Source organism: Ambystoma mexicanum, chromosome 13 (genome assembly GCF_040938575.1).
Source record: "Ambystoma mexicanum isolate Mex_15411 chromosome 13, UKY_AmexF1_1, whole genome shotgun sequence".
In the NCBI taxonomy this organism is placed as follows: domain Eukaryota; kingdom Metazoa; phylum Chordata; class Amphibia; order Caudata; family Ambystomatidae; genus Ambystoma; species Ambystoma mexicanum.
Genome location: NC_090938.1, coordinates 415,063,782 through 415,084,030, shown reverse-complemented (window position 1 = coordinate 415,084,030; position 20,249 = coordinate 415,063,782). Strand labels below are relative to the sequence as shown.

General features: G+C 41.6%; 1 protein-coding gene across 1 annotated transcript in view; it reads left to right on the top strand.

Annotated features, from left to right (window-relative positions):
• LOC138520389 (olfactory receptor 10AG1-like) overlaps positions 1–11,199 on the top strand; it is a 30,092-nt gene extending 18,893 nt beyond the window's left edge. The window contains exons 4-7 of the mRNA XM_069632793.1: positions 3,989–4,001; positions 4,336–4,534; positions 4,616–4,701; positions 11,111–11,199. Coding sequence (XP_069488894.1) covers positions 3,989–4,001; positions 4,336–4,534; positions 4,616–4,701; positions 11,111–11,199 — 387 coding nt within the window. The remainder of the gene's footprint in view (positions 1–3,988; positions 4,002–4,335; positions 4,535–4,615; positions 4,702–11,110) is intronic.
• The last annotated feature ends 9,050 nt before the right edge of the window (positions 11,200–20,249 follow it).

Genomic DNA, 20,249 nt, shown 5'->3' with positions numbered 1-20,249 from the left:
GACAAATTGCCGCAAATTGCAATTTGGCTCAATTTCATTTTCTGTCAAAATAGCTGTTTCTTGTTCTCAATTGCTGAAATTCGTTTTCAATTTGATAATCATTCATGAATCATTGCTAGTGTTGACCTGAACCCATCTAAAGTAATTCCCACTAGTGTGGAATCTCCTTTAGTGAATTAAAATCAATTTGGCATATTTTCACATTCATTGCAATCACATTCAAAAGTATTTTTGCCTGTTTTAAAATCATACCTGTTTCTCTAAGCTTGCTGGGGGAAGTGGAATTGAACTGCATTATTGATTGTATTCTTGAAACCTGTGTGCCCTCATTTCTATCTCTTCATATTGCATAGGGGGGGAGTGAGTAGTCACAGGGGAAAAAGTGACCATATTATCTTTTGATTAAAATCATATCGAGTATATTTCTGTGTTGCATTCTTTCCCATTATTGCATTTCCTGGAATCACATAAAGTATTCTCTGCTACCATATCCTCCATATTTATACTCCTAAATCCTTAAAGAGATTGTTAATTTTGTAATATTACCCATTGTTAATTACCGTCCATATTCATAATTGTGCTATTCAAATATTGTTTTGTTCATAAAAGTGTGATATAGATATTGTTTAATTCTTCAAATAAATATTTTAATTTGCAAAACAAACCTACTTCTTGGCTCAGTGAGGTCGGGGAGATCCAAAGAGAGGGGCGTTATATAAGGGTTCATTGTCCAGATTTAAAGAACTTTGACATAAAAATATATAAATAAGGGCTTCCATTGGGCATCCCATACTAAGCATTGACTTAGTTGGAGTGCTGAATTGAAGTCACTTACACTACAACACGATGAAAGAGATCTTAAAGAACTTCAACATGAAAAATACTATAGACTTGACAGAGTATATTCATTTCAACCAAAATACAATACATCTACTAAAGTATCTAAAGATACTAGTGGGAAGAAAATTCCACAAAGTTCTAATGCCGATAGTGTAGAGAGTGGGGAAGAGGAGACACAGAGTAGTATCATGGGACTAAATTAAAAAAGAAAGTACTTGGATGAATTTAAAATATATAGATGTGGTAATAGGTACCAAGCATACTCTAAAACAGTAACCTTTTTAAGATAGGGGACCAACGAAAGAAACCACAGAATACAGAAAGAGAGGAAGGAGAGGAAATTGACAAATTAGGAAACAACAGAATTACAGGAAACATAGAATCAGGAGAAAAATATGAGTTCAATTAAGAGTACGGAGACAATAGAGGTAGATAAGAGAATCATTATTAATCTTATTTTGATAAATATTACACAACATGAGAAGCAATTACTTTCGAAACGGTTGTCATTTGCACCAAGTATTAGATTAAATCTTGTTGATTTATATATAAATACATAACAATTTTGCAGAACCTTGTTTATTTTTTTTTAAACAATGCACATCTGGAAGATGAATCCACAATATGTACAGACCTACCTAAGCAAATAGTACAAAACATTAAACATACAAAATTACTGCTTTCATTTGAAGAATAAGAGGAAACAACGACTGAAGCTTATTTAGAAGAACTAGGAATTATACAAGGCACTTCTTTACAACCCAGTTTGGGATTTAAATCAAAATGTAATCCTATAGTACCAGAAAATAATTCTATAAAGAGTTTTTAAATAGGTCTCTAAGGAAATGTTTAAATTAAGTGACAAATGGAGGGGAAACAATCCTTATATTAAGGATAACTTGACAATAGCTGAAAGCAGCTTTACAGAACTTGTTACAAAGCAAAGGCCCTCATTATGTGGTTGCCGGGCTTATCGGGAAACTCGGTTTACCGTTTTTACTACCAATATCCCGTTAATACCGGGATATTATGGGCGGTGGAACAGTAAGTTCCCAGTCCTATAGAGTCCAACAGATCTTCATGGGAATGGCAACACTGAAGCATCGGCACAATTAGTAACATGCCCGTGCTTCAGTGATTTATCTGCCGGTAGGGACCTGAGCTACTGGCAGGTATGGCCTGCCGGTAGTTCACAACCCCTACCAGCAGACTCAGAGTGAGCAGGTCCGGAACAGGTGCCACTAACGTTGTTACCAGCACCTTATTTCCGAACCGGCTCACTCCTAATGAGGGCCAAAGATTATATTATTAAAGAATCTGACAAGGGTGAACCATTGTTCTCATTAATCGACAGGATTAAATCAAAATGGGAGAGTTACATATAAATTCAATTGAGAACCAAAGGTGTATACATTTCAAACCCATAAAATCTGTCACACAGATATTGAATCAGAAGTAACATTTTGGCATTTGGATGGATTGATTACTAAGAAAATGAAATGGCAATTGGTAAAAAAAACATCCAACAATACCTACAATGTAGTTTCTCACACAAGTACAAAATATATTTCACAATTTACCAGTAGTGAGACCCAATATTAAACGGACAGATTCAAACACAGAAAACATCTCTGAATTTTTTGACATTTTTTAAATCATATAGTCCAAAAACTGCACTAGGCATGGTATGCACATCATACACATTTTAAATGATTTAAATTGGCATAACACAGATATTTTGGTCACACTGGGTGTAATTTCCTTAGACATACTTTAGCATTAGAAGCTATTCTTTTTACTACTCAAAAAGGTCTGCACATTTTTTTTAAGGAATCAGAAATGATCAAAGATGTATTAGAGTGTATGATGAAAAATACCATCTTCATGTTCAATAACAAATTGGCAAAGGGCTGCTGTTACTGAAGATGGCATGGAATTAAACACACCGGAGCAACAGCCACAAGTGCAATGACACATGGGTTGCATAAGGTGGTCTAAGCTACAAAAAGGTTGGATTCACTTGAGAGTGGGAGCAGAACCCCCCCAGATTTAGCGTCCGATGCAAATCTGGTCTCTCTTCAGATACAGCAATTGTTGCTTGCAAGACGCAATAATAAACATCACGCAATGCATCACCCAATCACTTATGCAAGCAGTGGCAAGCATCACACAAACGCCTCCTAAAGAGCGAATTCCAAGACACTCTCATCTTGGTGGAGTCGGGTGTGCCCCTGCGCTTCACCTCTCTGTTATTCACTCTCATAATACCCTGAGCCGAGTGAGTGATTTTATCTTACTATTTCTCAACATAATCTTTATTTTAACTTTGCTTGCATGGCTCTAACTTTGACTCTGATTTGTGGAACATTTATTGGAAGCTGTAAACCTTACATCCCAATGTGTATTCTACATAGCAGGCCGCCCCTCTGGCCCGCCTGTTTCAGAGGGGGGCAGAAGGGACCTGCTCCCAGGGTCCAGCTGGAAACAGCCTGTGGCCTGGGATCAGAGAGCAAGTCTTGTTTGCATCCCAGGCACCAGCGGCCACCCACTCTCCTAGGCTCAGTTACAGTCTGTTGATATGAATAAAGAGGTGTGCCATGTAGTAACAACATTTTCCTTGATTCCTAGGTGAATTTTGGCAAAGTTTCCAATTTGTTTTTCTGTCGCAGGCCGAATTACGAGGGCAGTCCTAGATAAGGAGGCACGCTGCAAGCTTTCCTAAAGCAATACCCGCTGGTTGTATGATCCAGGATGGGGTGAGATAGACACTGACACCAGTAGGGACAGTTGGACAGTTGGACTCCTCAACAACTGAATGCTGTGTGTAATGCTTACCTGGACTCCTCAGGAGCGTAATGCCTTCTCAGCCTATGGACCTGCACTTGGACACTTTTTGGATTCTTTTTCTGTAAAAATGACAATAACAACAATAGAATGGCTACAACGTCTATTACTGAGAAGGTGTTGCATTAAAATGTATATTGTGGTAATTCTCCCCTCTCACCTGTGTTTATTATATGGGTAGCTCTCCATCCTGTTTTTTTTTTTTTACTGGGCCGTGTTGAAAAGGAATACAATGAAGTTTTGAAAACCTGAGGGCCTCAATAGTTGTTTGCCTTGAAAATGCCAAATGCCAACTCTTTTCCAGGATATGTCTGTGGGTAAGTATCTTGGCAAAAAAACGATGTATCCTTTAATCTTGTAATCATCCCTACGTTGGAGAGATCTCTCTTTGTAACAATTAACCTTTCCCGTGCAGATTCCCAAAATTCAGAAATGTTTATGGCTGTGAAAAACTACGTACTGACTTGGCTGAGGAAAATGTTGAACAACGAAAGTTCAACAATGTAGAATAACTGAAGTCTTCAGGAAAAGCAGAAAACAAACTGTGCTGAGAGAAACTTGCAATACTTCAGATACATAAGTCTATTAAACTTTCTTTTGTATTTTTCTATTCAGTTCTTTAGTTAATTAAATACCTCTGTTTATATGCAGAATTGCAAAAAGCTGAGGAAAATCCTTTCAGGTGGTGCAGAGGCGACGTAAGATACTTTTCACTGAAGATGCTGCGGGTTCAGAGAAAGCTGCGGTCGGAAGATGCCGCGGCTGTGAGCGAAACTTCTAACAGGAGCTGCTGCAGTAATAAACGACCACTGCTGACTGAAGAATCTGCTATGAAGAAAACCACTTTTGGGTAAGTTCTTTCAATAAACTATGAGTTTCTGTTGTCTTTTTTCTGTAAAGCTAATGTTTTATATTTCTCTCCTTTTCATAGGTTCTGTGAGGAGAAAGCTTTGGTAGCTTTACAAGCTGTCAGCGGAGAAAACGCAAAGCGAGCGCTTCCGCGGATGCAGGGCTTAAGTAGCTCCCTCTGCAATATCAATGGAGCGTGCTGTCAGAAATGAGTCGGATATTGCGGCAGCCATGTTTGGAGTATAAGACCAATGTTAACACTATGAAAGTCTATGGAAACCGATGCTGAGCGTGGTGCAAATGCCATGTATGCCTGACTAACACCCACCTCAGACCCACAGACTGAGGTAATGTTCCTGGTTATCTGGTATGCCTGAATATACACTGCACTCATTGGCTGGGATCATGACAGTTTCCCCACCCACCACGACCACTCCCAAGGATAGACCCTCCAGTCCTGGCTTAGTAGGGTGATTCTGATGGAACATTTGGAGTCATTTGGTGGCATCAATGTTTGAACTGGGTTCCCAAGTTCTGTCCTGTGGACCAAACCCTTTCCAATCTACCAGGTAGAATAATTTCTTTCTTACAATCTTGGAATCTAAAAGTTCTTTCACTACGGCTTCTGGTTCTCCTTCTATGATGATTGGTTGTGGTGATGATTGTAGTCTGGTCCCCGGATTCATTGTTTTTAACAAAGAGACATGGAATACAGGATGAATTTGCATGTGAGATGGCAGGTTCAACCTTACTGCTACAGGGTTGACAATGGTTTCTACAGGGAATGGGCCCATATAGCTAGGCTGAAATGTACGTGGGCCCCTAAGTGCAATGTGTTTAGAGGGCAACCAAACCTTGTCCCCACTTTATACTCTGGAGATTCTCTTCGCAGGTTATCAGCAAATTTCTTTTGGCTTTCCTTCGCTGTGGTTGAATGTTTCAGGACCTCTTTTTGTACTGGGTAATATTCTCATGATGACTCTGTACTGCAGGCATCTCTAAGACTTCTACTGGGTCGAAGGTAGAGGTCCGAGGATGTGAACCATTAAGTATGTAAAAAGAAGTATAACCTGTGGAAGTGTGTTTGGAGTTATTATACACATACTCAGCAATCCAAAGGACATTCACCCAAGAATAATCTATCTGGTGGAGAAGACATTGTAGGTATTGTTCTAGAGTCTGATTGGTTCTTTCCGTTTGGTGATCCGTTTGTGGTGGTGACTTGTAGATAAACTTCAGCCAACTCACAACACTGCCTCCAGAATTGGTAGACAAATTGTCTTCCCCTATCAGAGATCACTGCCGACAGGAATCCATGGAGATGTACTATATGTTCCAAGAACAGCTGCGCCAGGACTGATGAAGTAGGAAGCCCCTTGAGGGCAATGAAAATGCACCATTTTGAAAAACAAGCCCACCACTACAAAAATCGTATTAAAGCCAGAGCAAGGGGGCAATTCAGTAATGAAGTCCATAGAGATGGTATGCCATGGTGTTGGTGGGGCAGGTAACGGTTGCAGTAGTCCTGCAGGTCTCTGCTTTGAGCTTATGTTTTGAGCACACATACCACAAGTTCAAACGAAATCTATGATGTCCTTGCGCCATGTTGGCCATCATAAGTGTCTTTGGATTTTGGCCGTGGTTTTAGTGATTCCAGGGTGGCCTTCCAACACGGCTCCATGGTAATCTGCCATAACTTTCCTTTGTAGTTCTTGATTTGGTAGGGAGAGCCAATTTTGGAAGTAAGGTAAACCTTTTTGAACGTCAAACTTGGGTCCTCTGGATTTCCAGGCCTCTAACTCTGAAGTGGACATACTGAGGAGAATGTGTGCCTTTAAGTCTTCTTCTGAAGATCCTGTAACTCCTAGAAGTTTTTCTTCAGGAATTATATTTACAGGGTCTGAGGTACTTGGGATTTCTTATTTCTCTCCTATCCGTGACAAGGCAACCGCTTTACCATAACATACTCCTAGGCGGTAGCTGATAACAAAATCATATTCTACACAGAACAATGCCCAAAGGAGTTGTTGAGATGATTGAGCATTTGCGCTGCGTAAATATTGCAGTTTTTGGTGGTCTTTGAAAACTGTGACGGCATGCCGGACCCCTAAAAGATTGTGTCTCCATTCTTTAAAAGCGTTCTTGATGGCTAGTAACTCCTTATCTGTAATGCTGTAGTTTAATTCTGCGTTCGAAAATTTCTTTGCCCAAAAGGTCACTGGATGCAATTGTCCAGTTTGGTAGCTCAGGTTGTGGATGTCTCAAAATGGGAGCAGTAGTAAATTGTTATTTTAAGGTCTGAAAAGCCTCTTCAGCTTCCTTGGTCTAGGAGAATGTCTTGTGTTTTCGCAATAATTAAGTTATTGGATGAACTAGTTGGGAAAATCCTGCTACGAAGCGTCTGCACAAGTCGGCAAATCCTAAAAAACTTTGGACTCCTTTAACTGATGTAGGGGAATGCCAATTCAGGACAGCGTCAACCTTTCGGTTGTCCATTTGAATTCCCACGGGTGACAGGATGAATCCCAGAAACTCAACTGAGGTCACATGAAAGGAACATTTCTCGAACTTGACAAAGAGTTTGTGTTGCCGTAATTTTGCAAGCACTGCCCTTACATGGGTGATGTGTTCTTGAACCAAGCTTGAATAAATCAGGATATCATCAAGATACACTACGGTACAGACATTGAGTAATTCACATAAGACATCATTCATCATTCATAAAGTTCTGGAAAGCTGCGGGGGTGTTGCAGAGACCAAAGGGCATGACTTGGTATTCGTATAAACCATATTCTGTGCAGAAGCCAGTTTTCCATTTGTCTCCTTCCTTTATTCTCACCAAGTGGTAGGCTCCTCGAAGATCTAGTTTAGTGAAAATGTTGCCGTCCTTAACTTGATCCATTAGCACAGAAATGAGTGGAAGGGGGTACTGGTTCTTTACTGTGATCTGGTTTAAGGCATGACAGTCTATGCAAGTACGAAGGTCCCCTTCCTTCTTGTGTACGAAGAACAAAGTGGACGCCATCAGGGATTTAGGGGGCCGAATGAAAGCATTAGCAAGATAGTTTTCCAAATAGGTCTTCAAAAGAATATTTACTTGTTCAGTTAAAGCATATATTATGCTGCATGGGCTCTTCGAACAGGGGATCAAATCAATTTGACAATCATATGGCCGATGAGGGGGTAGCATGTTAGCTTGCTCTTCTTCAAATACTTCTTGGAAATCCCTTTACTCCGGTGGAAGAGTGTCATGGGTATCAGGCTGGTAGTTGGGGCAAAGTAGGTGGGGGCTTGGCAGGCCCTGCATAGGCACACAAAGAACCCATAGCAAATCCCTCCTTTAATTCCTTCCTAGTGTTTGTAGTAACTTCCTGGTTACCACTTCGTGTTGCCAAACCGGAAGTGCGTGATGATTCATGAGCTCCCTAGTGTTTGGGTGTGGCTGGCTATACACCCAAGAATCTTCCAGTGCTTCGTGTTGCTTACTGTGAGCTGTATCAGCAACACACTTGCTGTGCTCTGGATCAGCCAGCTTCTGCTTACCTGTTCCGGATCATCCTGATTTTGCTTACCTGCTCCGGATCATCCTGCTTCTGCTTACCTGCTCTGGTTCATCCTGCTTCTGCTTACCTGCTCTGGATCATCCTGCTTCTGCTTACCCGCTCCGGATCATTCTGCTTCAGCTTACATGCTCCGGAAGAACCACCGTTCTTACTCCATGCCGCAGCTACCTCCAGTCAAGAGGGGACTTCTACACCGGCACCTGTAAGAACAAAGAAGAACTGCATTAACACACGCACATCAGTAACGCTGCGCATACTCACCGTATCTTCCCATGACACTGCAATCCAGGTCAGTTGTACGAGCGCACAAACCCCTGCAAAAGAAAGAAGAGACATTATTCATTGCGCTCACCCCAATAACGCAGACGCTTATTTCACTGCGCTCGCGGTGCATACTTACCAAAAGTCTCCGTGTATACTTACCCATCCATCAAGTCTCCCGTAGCACTAAACCCGGACTCGAGGTGAGAACATCACATAATTTATCGAGAAAGGGAAAGGGAGAGACATTACCAGGCGCGCTTGAATTGAAGGCGCTGTGCAAACCTACCAGCAGCTAGCTTTTACATGCAGCGCTACTCATCTACAAAAATACGGCAAACAAAGACAATACGGACAATTTTGGACACTCAACATTCTCTGCGCAACGTTCACTTGTGGGAAGGACTTTCTAGCCAGTGAAGAAACTGGCGCCTTGAACACTCGGCCACGCTGTGAAGGCACAAAACAGTGTTTGGCATCTGAACTCAGCCTACAGACATTGGCACCAATCACATGAGTGAATCGCGCCCCTGCGAATGCAGGATGGAGTGCACACCCTACTAAAGATCAAGGAAAGCCCATAGGGGGGACATCACAGTTAACAAGGTAAAGAGAGGGGAAGGGCCCAGGGCAATCAGGTGAATTCAGGTCTGAGTGTACACCTTGTATTTGACAGGTATTTCTCCGGGTGAAACAGGGGAAATGAAGACTCGGGGTCAAGGAAGGCTCATCCATCTCTCCTGCAGAGACACAGGTGAGTGTGACAAAGAGTTCCTATTAATCCTAAAGTGGATTCTTCGCTTGAAATCACTTGAACTTCCATTTCAAAGGTTCTGTCTTGAGTATAGCAGGAATGTCTGCAATCTTCTGTAAATACTAAGGTCTTGGCAGGCCAATCCATCTGTGGGTTATGTTTCTCTAACCATGGGATACCTAAAATCACTTTAAATTGTGGAGCACTAATTAGGTCAAACAAGATCTCTTCTCGATGTCCATCCTGGCAAAGCAAGGTGCAAACTCCAGTACACTTAGTCACTGGTCCGGATATCAGTTGAGTCCCATCTACTGCAGCGTCATTTTCTACCACAGCCTGTTGGTGCATACCAATACCCATCTTGCCTGCTAGCTCGTCATCCATGTAGTTCCCTATTGCACCACTGTCCACATATGCTTCTAGAGCATACGTTTGGGAAGGTTGAAGGTCACTGCTTAGGATAACTGGAACAACGAAATGAGAGATCTGAATTTCCTTCTTCAGGCTCAACAAGTCGACCTCTACACTTGTCGGGCATTGGAGTTTTCCGTCTGCTTATTTTCTTTGATATTTCTGTCTGCCTGGTCTACTGCTCCCACTGGTTTCCATGGTGGTTTCACTAGACAATTTCACAAGTGGTGACCTGCTGATCTACAATAGAGGCATAGATTCTGTTGTCTTCTTTTCTTTCTTCCTTAAAAATGGGGCCCGAACACCTCCTAACTGCATTGGCTCAGAGTGACTTTCAGTCGCTGGACGAGTTCCACAATCTTTTGAATGAACATATAAGGACCTAGGTTCCGATCTGGCCCTTTCAGAGCGCTGGTTCTGCAGTCAGTGATCTAACTATATAGTTAAGTCTATAAGTTCAGCACAACCTATAGGAGGATTCACTACTTGCACCAATATGTCTTTGAGTTGCCCTCGTATTCCTTGATAAAAGAGGGTTGTTCTCTTCACATCAGGCCAACTAGTCTCTGTTACTAATCGATTAAAGGAAGCTATGTAAGCCAACAATTCCTGGTTTCCCCAACGTAGAGAGAGCAGCTCATTATCCAAAGCCTGTCCCTGTGCAGGATGGACAAAGAGTTTCACTAATTCCTCAAAAAGGGGTCATCTCGATTGACTAAAGGTATGGACCAGTCAGCGGCATGTCCCCCCAGATATGATAACACAAATGCCACCTTGGCTTCATCTGAAGGGAAAACCCCGGGTCTACATATGAAATGTAAGTTACATTGGTTCATAAAAACTGCAAAGCGCCATGGATCCCCCGTAAACCTCTCTGGGGCTGCTAATGGAATGTTCCTGGGCAAAACTACCTATAAGGGAGGACTGCAAGCCAATATGAAACCCTGTGACATCCCGCTAGGGAGTTGTACTTGTCCAGCTAGGGACTGTAGTAATTGGCGACCCAATTCATCGGTGTGGTCTCTGTTAACCACCAACTCCTTCTAAGAGAATTGGTTTCAGGCTTAGCTGCATGGACTTCTGCTCTTAATTCACCTTATATCTGAGATTCCTGTGTCATCCATTACGCTCAGTTGGAGTATTTTTAAGAGCTGGCTTTGCGTTCTGTAATGCTTAACTGGACTCCTCGGGAGCATAATGCCTTCTCAGCCTATGGACCTGCACTTGGACGTTTTTTTGGATTCTTTTTCTGTAAAAATTACAATAACAACAATAAATTGGCTATAACATCTATTTCTGAGATGGTGCTGCCTTAAAATATATATTGTGGTAATTCTCCCCTCTCACCTGTGTTTATTATGTGTGGAGCTCCCCATCCTGTTTTTCTACAGGTGCACCTTGAAAAGGAATACAATGGAGTTTTGAAAAGCTGACGTCCTCAATAGTAGTTTGCCTTGAAAATACCAATTCTTTTCCAGAATATGTCTTTGGGTAATTACCTTGGCAAAAAACGCTGTATTCCTTAATCTTGTAATCATCCCTATGTTGGAGAGATCTCTCTTTCTAACAATTAACCTTTCTCTTGCAGAATTCAGAAAAGTTTATGGCTGCGAAAAAGTACGAACCGACTTGGCTGATGAAACCGTTAAACAGCGCAAGTTCAACAATGTAGAATAACTGCAGTCTTAAAGAAAAACGCGGAACAAACTGTGCTGAGAGAAACTTGCAATACTTCAAGTATATTAAACTATCTTTTGTATTTTTCTATTCAGTTCTTTAGTTAATGAAATACCTCTGTTTATAGGCAGAATTGTGGAAAGCTTGGGAAAATCCTTTCGAATGGTGTAGAGGCGACGGAAGATACTTTTGACTGAAGATGCTGCGAGTTCGGAGAAAGCTGCGGTCGGAAGATGCCACGGCTGTGAGAGGAACTTCTCACAGGAGCTGCTGTGGTAATAAACTACAACTGCTGACTGAAGAATCTGCTTCGAAGAAATCTACGGTTTGGTAAGTTCTTTCAATAAACGATGAGTTTCTGTTCTCTTTTTTCTGTAAAGCTAATATTTTATATTTCTCTACTGTTGACAGGTTCTATGAGCAGAAAGCATCGGTAGCGTTACCCGCTGTCAGCGGAGAAAACGAGAAGCGAGCGCCTTCAGCGGAGGCAGGGCTTAAGTAGCTCCCTCTGCAATATCAATGGAGCGGATGTCAGAAATGAGTCGGACCTTGCTGCAGTCATGTTTGGAGTATAAGACCAATGTTAACACTACGAAAGTCTATGGAAACTGATGCTGAGAGTGGTGCAAATGCCATGTATGCCAGACTAACACCCACTTCAGACCCACAGACTGAGGTAATGTTCCTGGTTTATCTGGGATGCCTGAATATACACTGCGCTCATTGGCTGTGATCATGATACTGTGGCTGTGTTCACTCCATTGAAATACTACAGGTCCTCGAATAGGGGATGCAACCACTTAATGGACGTGTGGCCTCTGATAACCCACGGCAGGTGACTTTTTTGTAACCGTGTGCGAAGCTTGACAATTGATTATTTCCTCATGCAGATGAAAAATTGGCATTTGATCCAGGATTTTGAGGTTGTGAGCTATCCACAGAGCAACCATTTTCCAATGCGTCTTAAAGTATGATGGCCAAGGGGGCATCTGAACTTTACGTCTATATTCAACTGGATGGGGTAGTAGTTGACCCGTCTTGTAAAAGTCAAATAAAATGCAAAAGGTTTGACCTGACAGATCTATATCAGAAGACCCTGAGTGTATCTTCTCTGTGGTGGTCTCAAATACTAGACTCTGCCTTGACCCCTTTGGTGTTTACCAAGGCTTTTTGTAATCTTACATGCAGACTGACAGATTTCTTTCCAAGAAGCTTTTATGATAAAGCTCAAACCGGCCAGGGTATGGTTAAATGTTGGCTGTTTCAAGTGCAGACATAAACTTCTCTCTGTTTTGAAGGCACCTGGACGAAAGAGTCACGATTTTACACAGACAAGATCTCTGTATCGTCAGGCCATAGCCAAGAGGAAACAGGAGATGGAGGATGAGGTGTGGGAAGCATTGCTGAAGGTAGTTAAAGCAAATTATGCCTAACAGTTTCGGCAATTTGTGGCAAGCGGCCCGGCCGATTGTTGAACATCAGTGGGCAGCTGGGACCCAGGTACATCATTTTTTAGGGCTTTATATGGGTGACCCTGAACCGGTGGTAGCCTTTCCCCCTTACTGTCCCTTGTCTTTTCTGTGAATGAGGTTTTGAGCACAAGACAAACAAGCCCACAAATGGGCTTCGGAACCTGACTCTATACCTCCGATTTGTTTCAGTACTAGGGAGATTTGTGGGCCCTGTTGCTAACATGCACATTTAATGCAATTCTGGCTGTGAGGATCATACCACCCACCTGCAAAAAGGTCATAATTTCCCCTGATTTTTAAGACGGGCGATCAGGCCTCCTCCGGTGCATACAAACCAATTTCTCTTCTCAATACTTCCTTTAAGATCTTTGAAGAGTCATTTTGGGCCACATTGAGCGGTGTCTTTCAGATTGTAAAGTCTTGACTGATATACAGCATGGTTTGAGTCTGGGGGTTGGCACCACCAAACAAGCTTTACACCTGTACTTGCTGGTGGTGTGAGAAACCTGAAGGCACTCTCACACATACTCTCCAGGGGTCTTGTTTCAGGTGGCCAGGGAAGGACCTTTGCTTTTGGATCCTGACCCTGGGGGTGGACTAGCAAGTAAGGATCACCTCGGTGAGGGTCCTTGGAGATTGGGGAGAGGGTGCCACAGGGTGAGACACGGTATCCCCCATTTCCAGACAGTCATTCATCTTACCCCCCACCCTTTGTATGATATTGCTATTCAGATCCTACTTTTCACCCTAAGGTTAGACCAAGTACTGAGAAGAAGACACTGACCCCAAGAGTAATGAAGATTACCTATATGAAACACCACTATAGTACTGAGACGAAGAAGAGGGAGCCTGAAGTCTATAGAACTGAAGGCCAGTCATGTCTTGTTAATTGGGCTGATTGTGGTCAGCCAATTGAACCTGGGACTTCACACCTGCAGCCTTTTAAAGGCTCACAGGTGTATAAAAGGTGGACTCCACAGCAAGAGGAAGGAGAAGCCAGTGCAAGGAGAGAGCGAGAAGCTTGTAGAGTGGGGGAGGAGCAGGAAGGTCAGCACAGCCTGCGAGAAACTGGAGGAGAATGAACGCCAAGACACTGGAGAAAGGCATAGTAAAGCAGAGTGTCATTACGTGGAGAGGGAGCCATGACTCCAAGGAGCCAGGAGACCGAGATATGGGGAGCTGGAGAATCAGGCGGTCCCCATGGTGTGGCCAAAAGGTGCTTGTTCCCTGACTGGTGGCAACATTCTAAGGGTATCTGTGGGGCAGGCAGAGAGAACCTGATTGTGCGAAAACAGAAGTTAGGAAAGAAATGTTACGTGCCCGGTGAGTGTCAATGAATGAAAGAAACCAGGTGCACATTCGGAGAGTCGTGAAGCTACATTCTATCGGAGTGTTTGCGTGCAGGCAGCACGTTCTCAAAAGCATCTGATAAGAACTGAATGGTGAAATAGATTAATGCAAGGCCAACAGTGGTTTGATGAATAACAATGTTTCAGGGTGGCCATGTTCAAGGAAGAATAAGTGTTCAAAAGACTCTGGGCCTCATTATGATTATGGTGGTCTGGTAACAACGGTGCCGGTAAGTTACCTGCACTGTTGTGTTACTGGACCACCTTACTCTGAGTTCTGTGAGCGAGTGCCTTCCCGCCCGCCAGGTCTGACCTGGCGGGCAGAACGGCACCTGCTCACAGACCTTGACGGTAGTACTGGTACCGTTATTAACAGTGCTGGTGCTACCGTCCTGCCCATACCCATAGAGTCCTATGGGACTCGAATGGGAATGGGGAGTAATTTTTTCCGGCACCCCGCAATGGGGAATTACCGGGACCGCAGGGGCTGTAATGCCCCAGTAATTCCCCATTGCTGAGCACCGGAAATAAAACGACCCGTGCAGCCGCTGTGCGGATTTTACCAGCACGGCAACCGCCAGGGTTGTGGTGAGGCCCTCAGAATAGTTAAAGGACAATTCCAAAGCAACACAAACTAATGAAATCATAAGAAAGAGTTTTCAGCAAATGAGCAGCCGATGGGAGCAGTGAAGTGTGAGCAAAACACTGAATTGAAAGTTTGAGCTGCATTTGAATCTTCCAAGTGTGAATAGCCCAACAATCGTAAGCTACGGGATAAAGTGCATAGGTAAGGACAACAGGTTGCGTGACCTGTAGTGGGTGGGCCGTGCAGTTTGTCAACTGCACCTAGACCTGGAGCTCCAACCAATAAAAAGGTACTGTGTGATCAAATGAGGCACTAGAAAGAGAGGAATATTAGTTCTGAAGCAAGACTTGGGGGAGGAACGCTGAGCCCTTTTTGGAACATTGTGTTGTGAACAGTGCTTGAAGCTTGGGGAAGGGAATGCTGAGCTTCTTGAGAACACTGCCTTTTGAAGATTGCGTTGCGAATCCATGCTTAAAGTTTGGGGAAGGGAACCCCAAGCTCTTTTGGAACTTTGTTTTGATTAGCCATTACCTGCAGCTTGGGAAAAGAGCCCAAGCTCTGTTTGGGGAACATTGTCTTTTTGAACTGTATCCTGAACTTAGGGGAGGGAGGTAGACTTTCATGTGGACACTATTTTGAGTTAGAATATCCCTGCACTACATTTAGGTATTAGATATGAGAGCAGGCATAGCTTTTGGCACAGACAGACCTTTGTTTTGGACTTCTGGACATAGATGTCCCTTAGTTTCATTAGGTATGACAATCCCCACATAGCGAAAGGGCAAGTTAAGCGTTACACCCATCCTGACATTTTAATAAAGGTTTTCAAAATGGTTACATATGTTGTCTATGTCATCTCTTGATACCATGCCTCTCTCACAGTGGCCAAGCCTGTTTCTGTGCGCAAAGAGAAAATCTATCTCGCTTTTATGGACCTGAGCACCACCTTCGATGAGGTTAACTGAGTGAAGTTGTGGGCCGTGCTCAGGTCCATGAACTGCCCTGAAGAACTGATTCAGGTGTTGAGGCTGGTGCATAATGGGAATCAGGCCTGTGTAAAAGTTGGAGACCAGGGTCAGAGCACGTCCTTGTTTGAGGTGAATCTGGGGGTTCGTCAGGGCTGTGTGCTGGCCCCAGATATTTTTACCCTTTACATGAAAGATCTTTACCAGGCTCTGGTTAACAGTGGGTCAGACTTTCCATCCATCGGGCCCTCCCACTGCTTGCATATGCAATTGATACCATCCTCATTTCCAAGACACTGAATGCCTTCCAGAAACTGATAGCGGAATATACCATGTTTATGAATTCTTTAGATCTAAAGATAAATACATCTAAGTCAGCAGTAATGGCATGTGGGTTTGGGAGGAGGTCTATTAAGATGCAACCCATTGTAAACGATGGCTCATTGATATCCCATATTTATGACTTTGTCTATCTTGGTATCCGCATCACTTCGTCAGTCACAGGCCAGGCACACATTAATAGACAAACCATTCAAAAGGACCTTCCTCTGTCCGCTCCCTAATACGCTGTTCATACAGAAGTGAATTTGAGTTAGATCGAGGACAACTGGTCCCTGGCACTGCTACTATTTTGGCTCATACTGTGGGCCAACGACTGGGCTTCCTTGACCCACAACATATTGGCAAACTTCATGGAAGAGCAGGGTTACTGAAAAGTTCCTTGGCTAAAATATATCCAGTCTAGGCTATGCCAGAGGAACGCCCTTATGCTTTTGTGCCCAAAATATCTTTTGAGTGTCCAGGAGAGGAACTACTATAAGAAACATTTTGCAATATTTTTGAAAATCCCAAAGTGAGACACAGGGATTGCAGGACAGGGAAAATAGACACATTGCTTTAAAAAGCAGGGGAGCTGACACGCAGCCGTATCTTGCCTTTGGAAATCAGAGATCGGACAGATGGGCGATCACAAGGGCCCGGTTGGAACTTTGTATGCTTAGAGCAGACATGGTACTATGGCAGGGATTTCACGAGGAGTCAAACGGTCTACTTTTTGAGCCCCCTCGGGAGGATCTCACCCATTCTGTGCATTGCCATATCTGAATCCAAACAATTGAGCCAGTACTAAATGCTGCAAACCTTACACCCTGCCACTGTGCTCTATTGTATCTGCTGCAAGCTGATGCAAAAATAGTGGCATGGGCACTACTGTCCTATATCAAAAGAGCACTGAGAGTTAGGAAACTGTGATAAAGATGTTATCTTGTTTTATTATGCAATGTCTTTTGTTAACTGGTTTAAATATTTTATGATGAATTTTGTATTGTATGTTTAATGAACCATCTAAGATTTGAATAAACGTATACAACAAATTGTACACTCAAAAACTAGGAGTGGCAATGGGGTCGAAATGCTTGCTCTCAGTAGCAAATCTGTTTATGGGATTGCTTGAGGAAAAGTATAGTAGAACAATAGAGAAGCAAGTGATAGTACTGTGTAAACGATTTTTGGATGACATATTTCTGATTTGGTTTCGGTAACATATAGTCGTTGAATGTTTTTTTTAATAGTCTGAATCATAATGAGTTTCATATTACATTTTCTATGACCAAAAGTAAAACTGAAAAACATTTTGGGGATTTACATATTTTCATAGAAGATGATAGTATACAAACTAGAACTTATCGAAAAAAGACTGAGGAAACCAAAATGCTATTAGCTAGAGCTTGTGACAAAAAGAGCGCCATTCATAACATACTGCTGGGAGAGTTTATATGCGCCAGGAGGAACTGTTCTAAACAAGATGATTTTCTAAGAGAATGCAATATATTTTAAAACGTTTTCAAGACAGGGGATATCCTTATCAGATTCTTAATAAAGCATTACGGGACCAAATAATCAATAATCAAAGTAATCTGATAACACCTAAGAATGAAACAAACCTAATGAGTGACAATGTACTATTCATCACTATCTTAAGTTCAAATTGTCATGTGGTTTACAGTACTTCGGGGACATTTTGGGAGTTACTAATACAAGACAAACATATCAAGGATTGCTTGGATAACAAACGAAGAAGTGTGTCAAACAAGGCAAGAACCTAAAGAACCTTTCGAGCCCAAGCTATCTGGCTAAGATAGGAACAGAGAAACCAGAATCATGGTTACCAAAACCAGTGATGGAGATTGCAAATATGTGAGCATGCTATGAATAAAATAACGCAACTTATTGATGTAAGAGGTAGAACTTAATTCATTAAACAGCACATTCATTGTAACAGTAAATGGGTTTTATATGTGATTTGATGAATTTGTCAGAAGTTGTATGTTAGTAGCATGGAGAGAAAGTTGAAAACTAGGAATTTATGAACACGTATGAGCTTTCCAGACAAGAGACATTAAAAGTCCCCTATTCCAGCACTGGCAGAAAGAACACAATTAAATCAATAATAATGATTTAAAGTTTGCTGGAATAGAGAGAATAGTGTCCGGTGAGCGAGGTGGAGAGGTGGAAAATGTTGTGCAGAGAAAAGAGGCAAAAATTATTTATTATTTCCAATCAGTGATTCAAGGACTTAAGACAACAAATGATATAGTTTTCTCTGAATATTATGTGAATTACTAAACATAATAATCCTTCTATCGAGACATACATTTGGATAAAGATATACAAATGTCATCTAAAAATGTGCTAGATTGACATATTTCTTGACCAGTCATCTTGTACATATCAGTTTTGATAGGTTCACCCTCACCTTCTCTATCTCCTTTCTGTCTATTGAAATGAGTACTACTTAGTTAGTATTAGTATTAGTTAGTATTAAATCGTACAGATTTTACATTTATTATTAGAATAAATACTGTAGCAAAAAAAAAAATACTCAAACGTATTTCCTCAAATATAAAATATTATATGGATAGAAATCCCATTCTCTAATACAATGCAAGCTGATCCAAGAGGCAAAATGAAACCCTTGTCGAACAGAATACATGAATTTAATATAACTCAAATTTGAAATATTATAACTATAGAGATGACCATTATCTAATACAATGCAAGTTGACCCAAGAGGCATAATGGCAGCGGTGTCGAACATAACACCTAAATTACCTTGAATTCAGGTCATGAGTTCTACTTCTATTACTACAAGTACAGGTACATAAAATAAGGAAAATCACCCATTCTTCTCTAAGCGATATTCAATCAACACTACAGCTAAGTCCATGCCTAGTCTGGGATGCTGAGGAAAACCCTTATTGATGTATTTTTATGTCCAGTTCAGTACTCTGGATGACACCCCTTGTATAACACCCCCCTCTTAGAATCCCCCTGACCCCACTGAGCCAAGAAGTAGGTTTGTTTTGCAAATTAAAAGGTTTATTTGAAAATGTAAACAATATATATATATATATATATATATATATATATATATATATATATATATCACACTTCTATAAATAAATTGATAATGGATATTACACTTGTGAATATGAGCAGTAATCAGAAGAATAAGGTGGGAAAGAATGCTTTATATGGTTCAAGGAAACGCAATGATGAATGAAATGCAGTACAGAAGATAACACCCCCCTCTTAGAATCCCCCTGACCCCACTGAGCCAAGAAGTAGGTTTGTTTTGCAAATTAAAAGGTTTATTTGAAAATGTAAACAATATATATATATATATATATATATATATATATATATATATATATATATATATATATCACACTTCTATAAATAAATTGATAATGGATATTACACTTGTGAATATGAGCAGTAATCAGAAGAATAAGGTGGGAAAGAATGCTTTATATGGTTCAAGGAAACGCAATGATGAATGAAATGCAGTACAGAAGATAACTTGATATGGCTTCAACAAAAGACAATGTAATCACTTTTCCTTGACAATTCACTCCCCCTATGCAATGTAAGAAATGGAAGGAGAGCACACAGTCTTCAAGAATCCCAACAAAATGCAATACGAATTGCATTTCCCCCCCAGCAAGCTTAGAGGAAAACAGGTAGAGGTTTGAAACACAGGCGAATTACTTTGAAATGTGGTGGCAATGAAGTGAAAATGCTAAAATTGATTTTAATTCCCTGCAGGAGGTTCAGGGTGAGGGAGAGATACTTTATATTAGTTCAGGCTCACTTTAGCAATGCTCTATGCGTAACTACCAGGTTGCAAACGGATTTTAACAAAGGAAAGAATGGAGCTGCTATTTTGACAAGTGGAGAAATTGAGCCAAAATCGCAAATCGCGGTAAATTTCGTCAGTGCGTAAATCGGGATTGCGGAAAAAGTATAGGGAGTAGGAAGTCAGTTCTAGGTTCCTTGGAAAGCCTAGAATCACATCTTTAAAATGTGTTCCTAGCCCAAACAGTTCAAGAGATACGGACGATTTAATAAAGGTAGATTTTCGGATTTAAAGTAAAACTCAAAATGACAGGTGACAGCTTGCAGCTGCAGAATTGACAGGGGACAGTTGTGCAGCTTTAAAAATGACAGATGACACGATTTCTAGGAGGCTGTTCTAATTAGGTTAAAATAGTTTGGATTAGATTATTTTAACTAAGAGATTGGGTTCTGCACAGTTCTGGCGGTACTCACAATATATTTTGGGCAGGAATGGGCCTCGCCACGGATCTGGTGAGGTTTTGGACTGGACTCCGGTTCT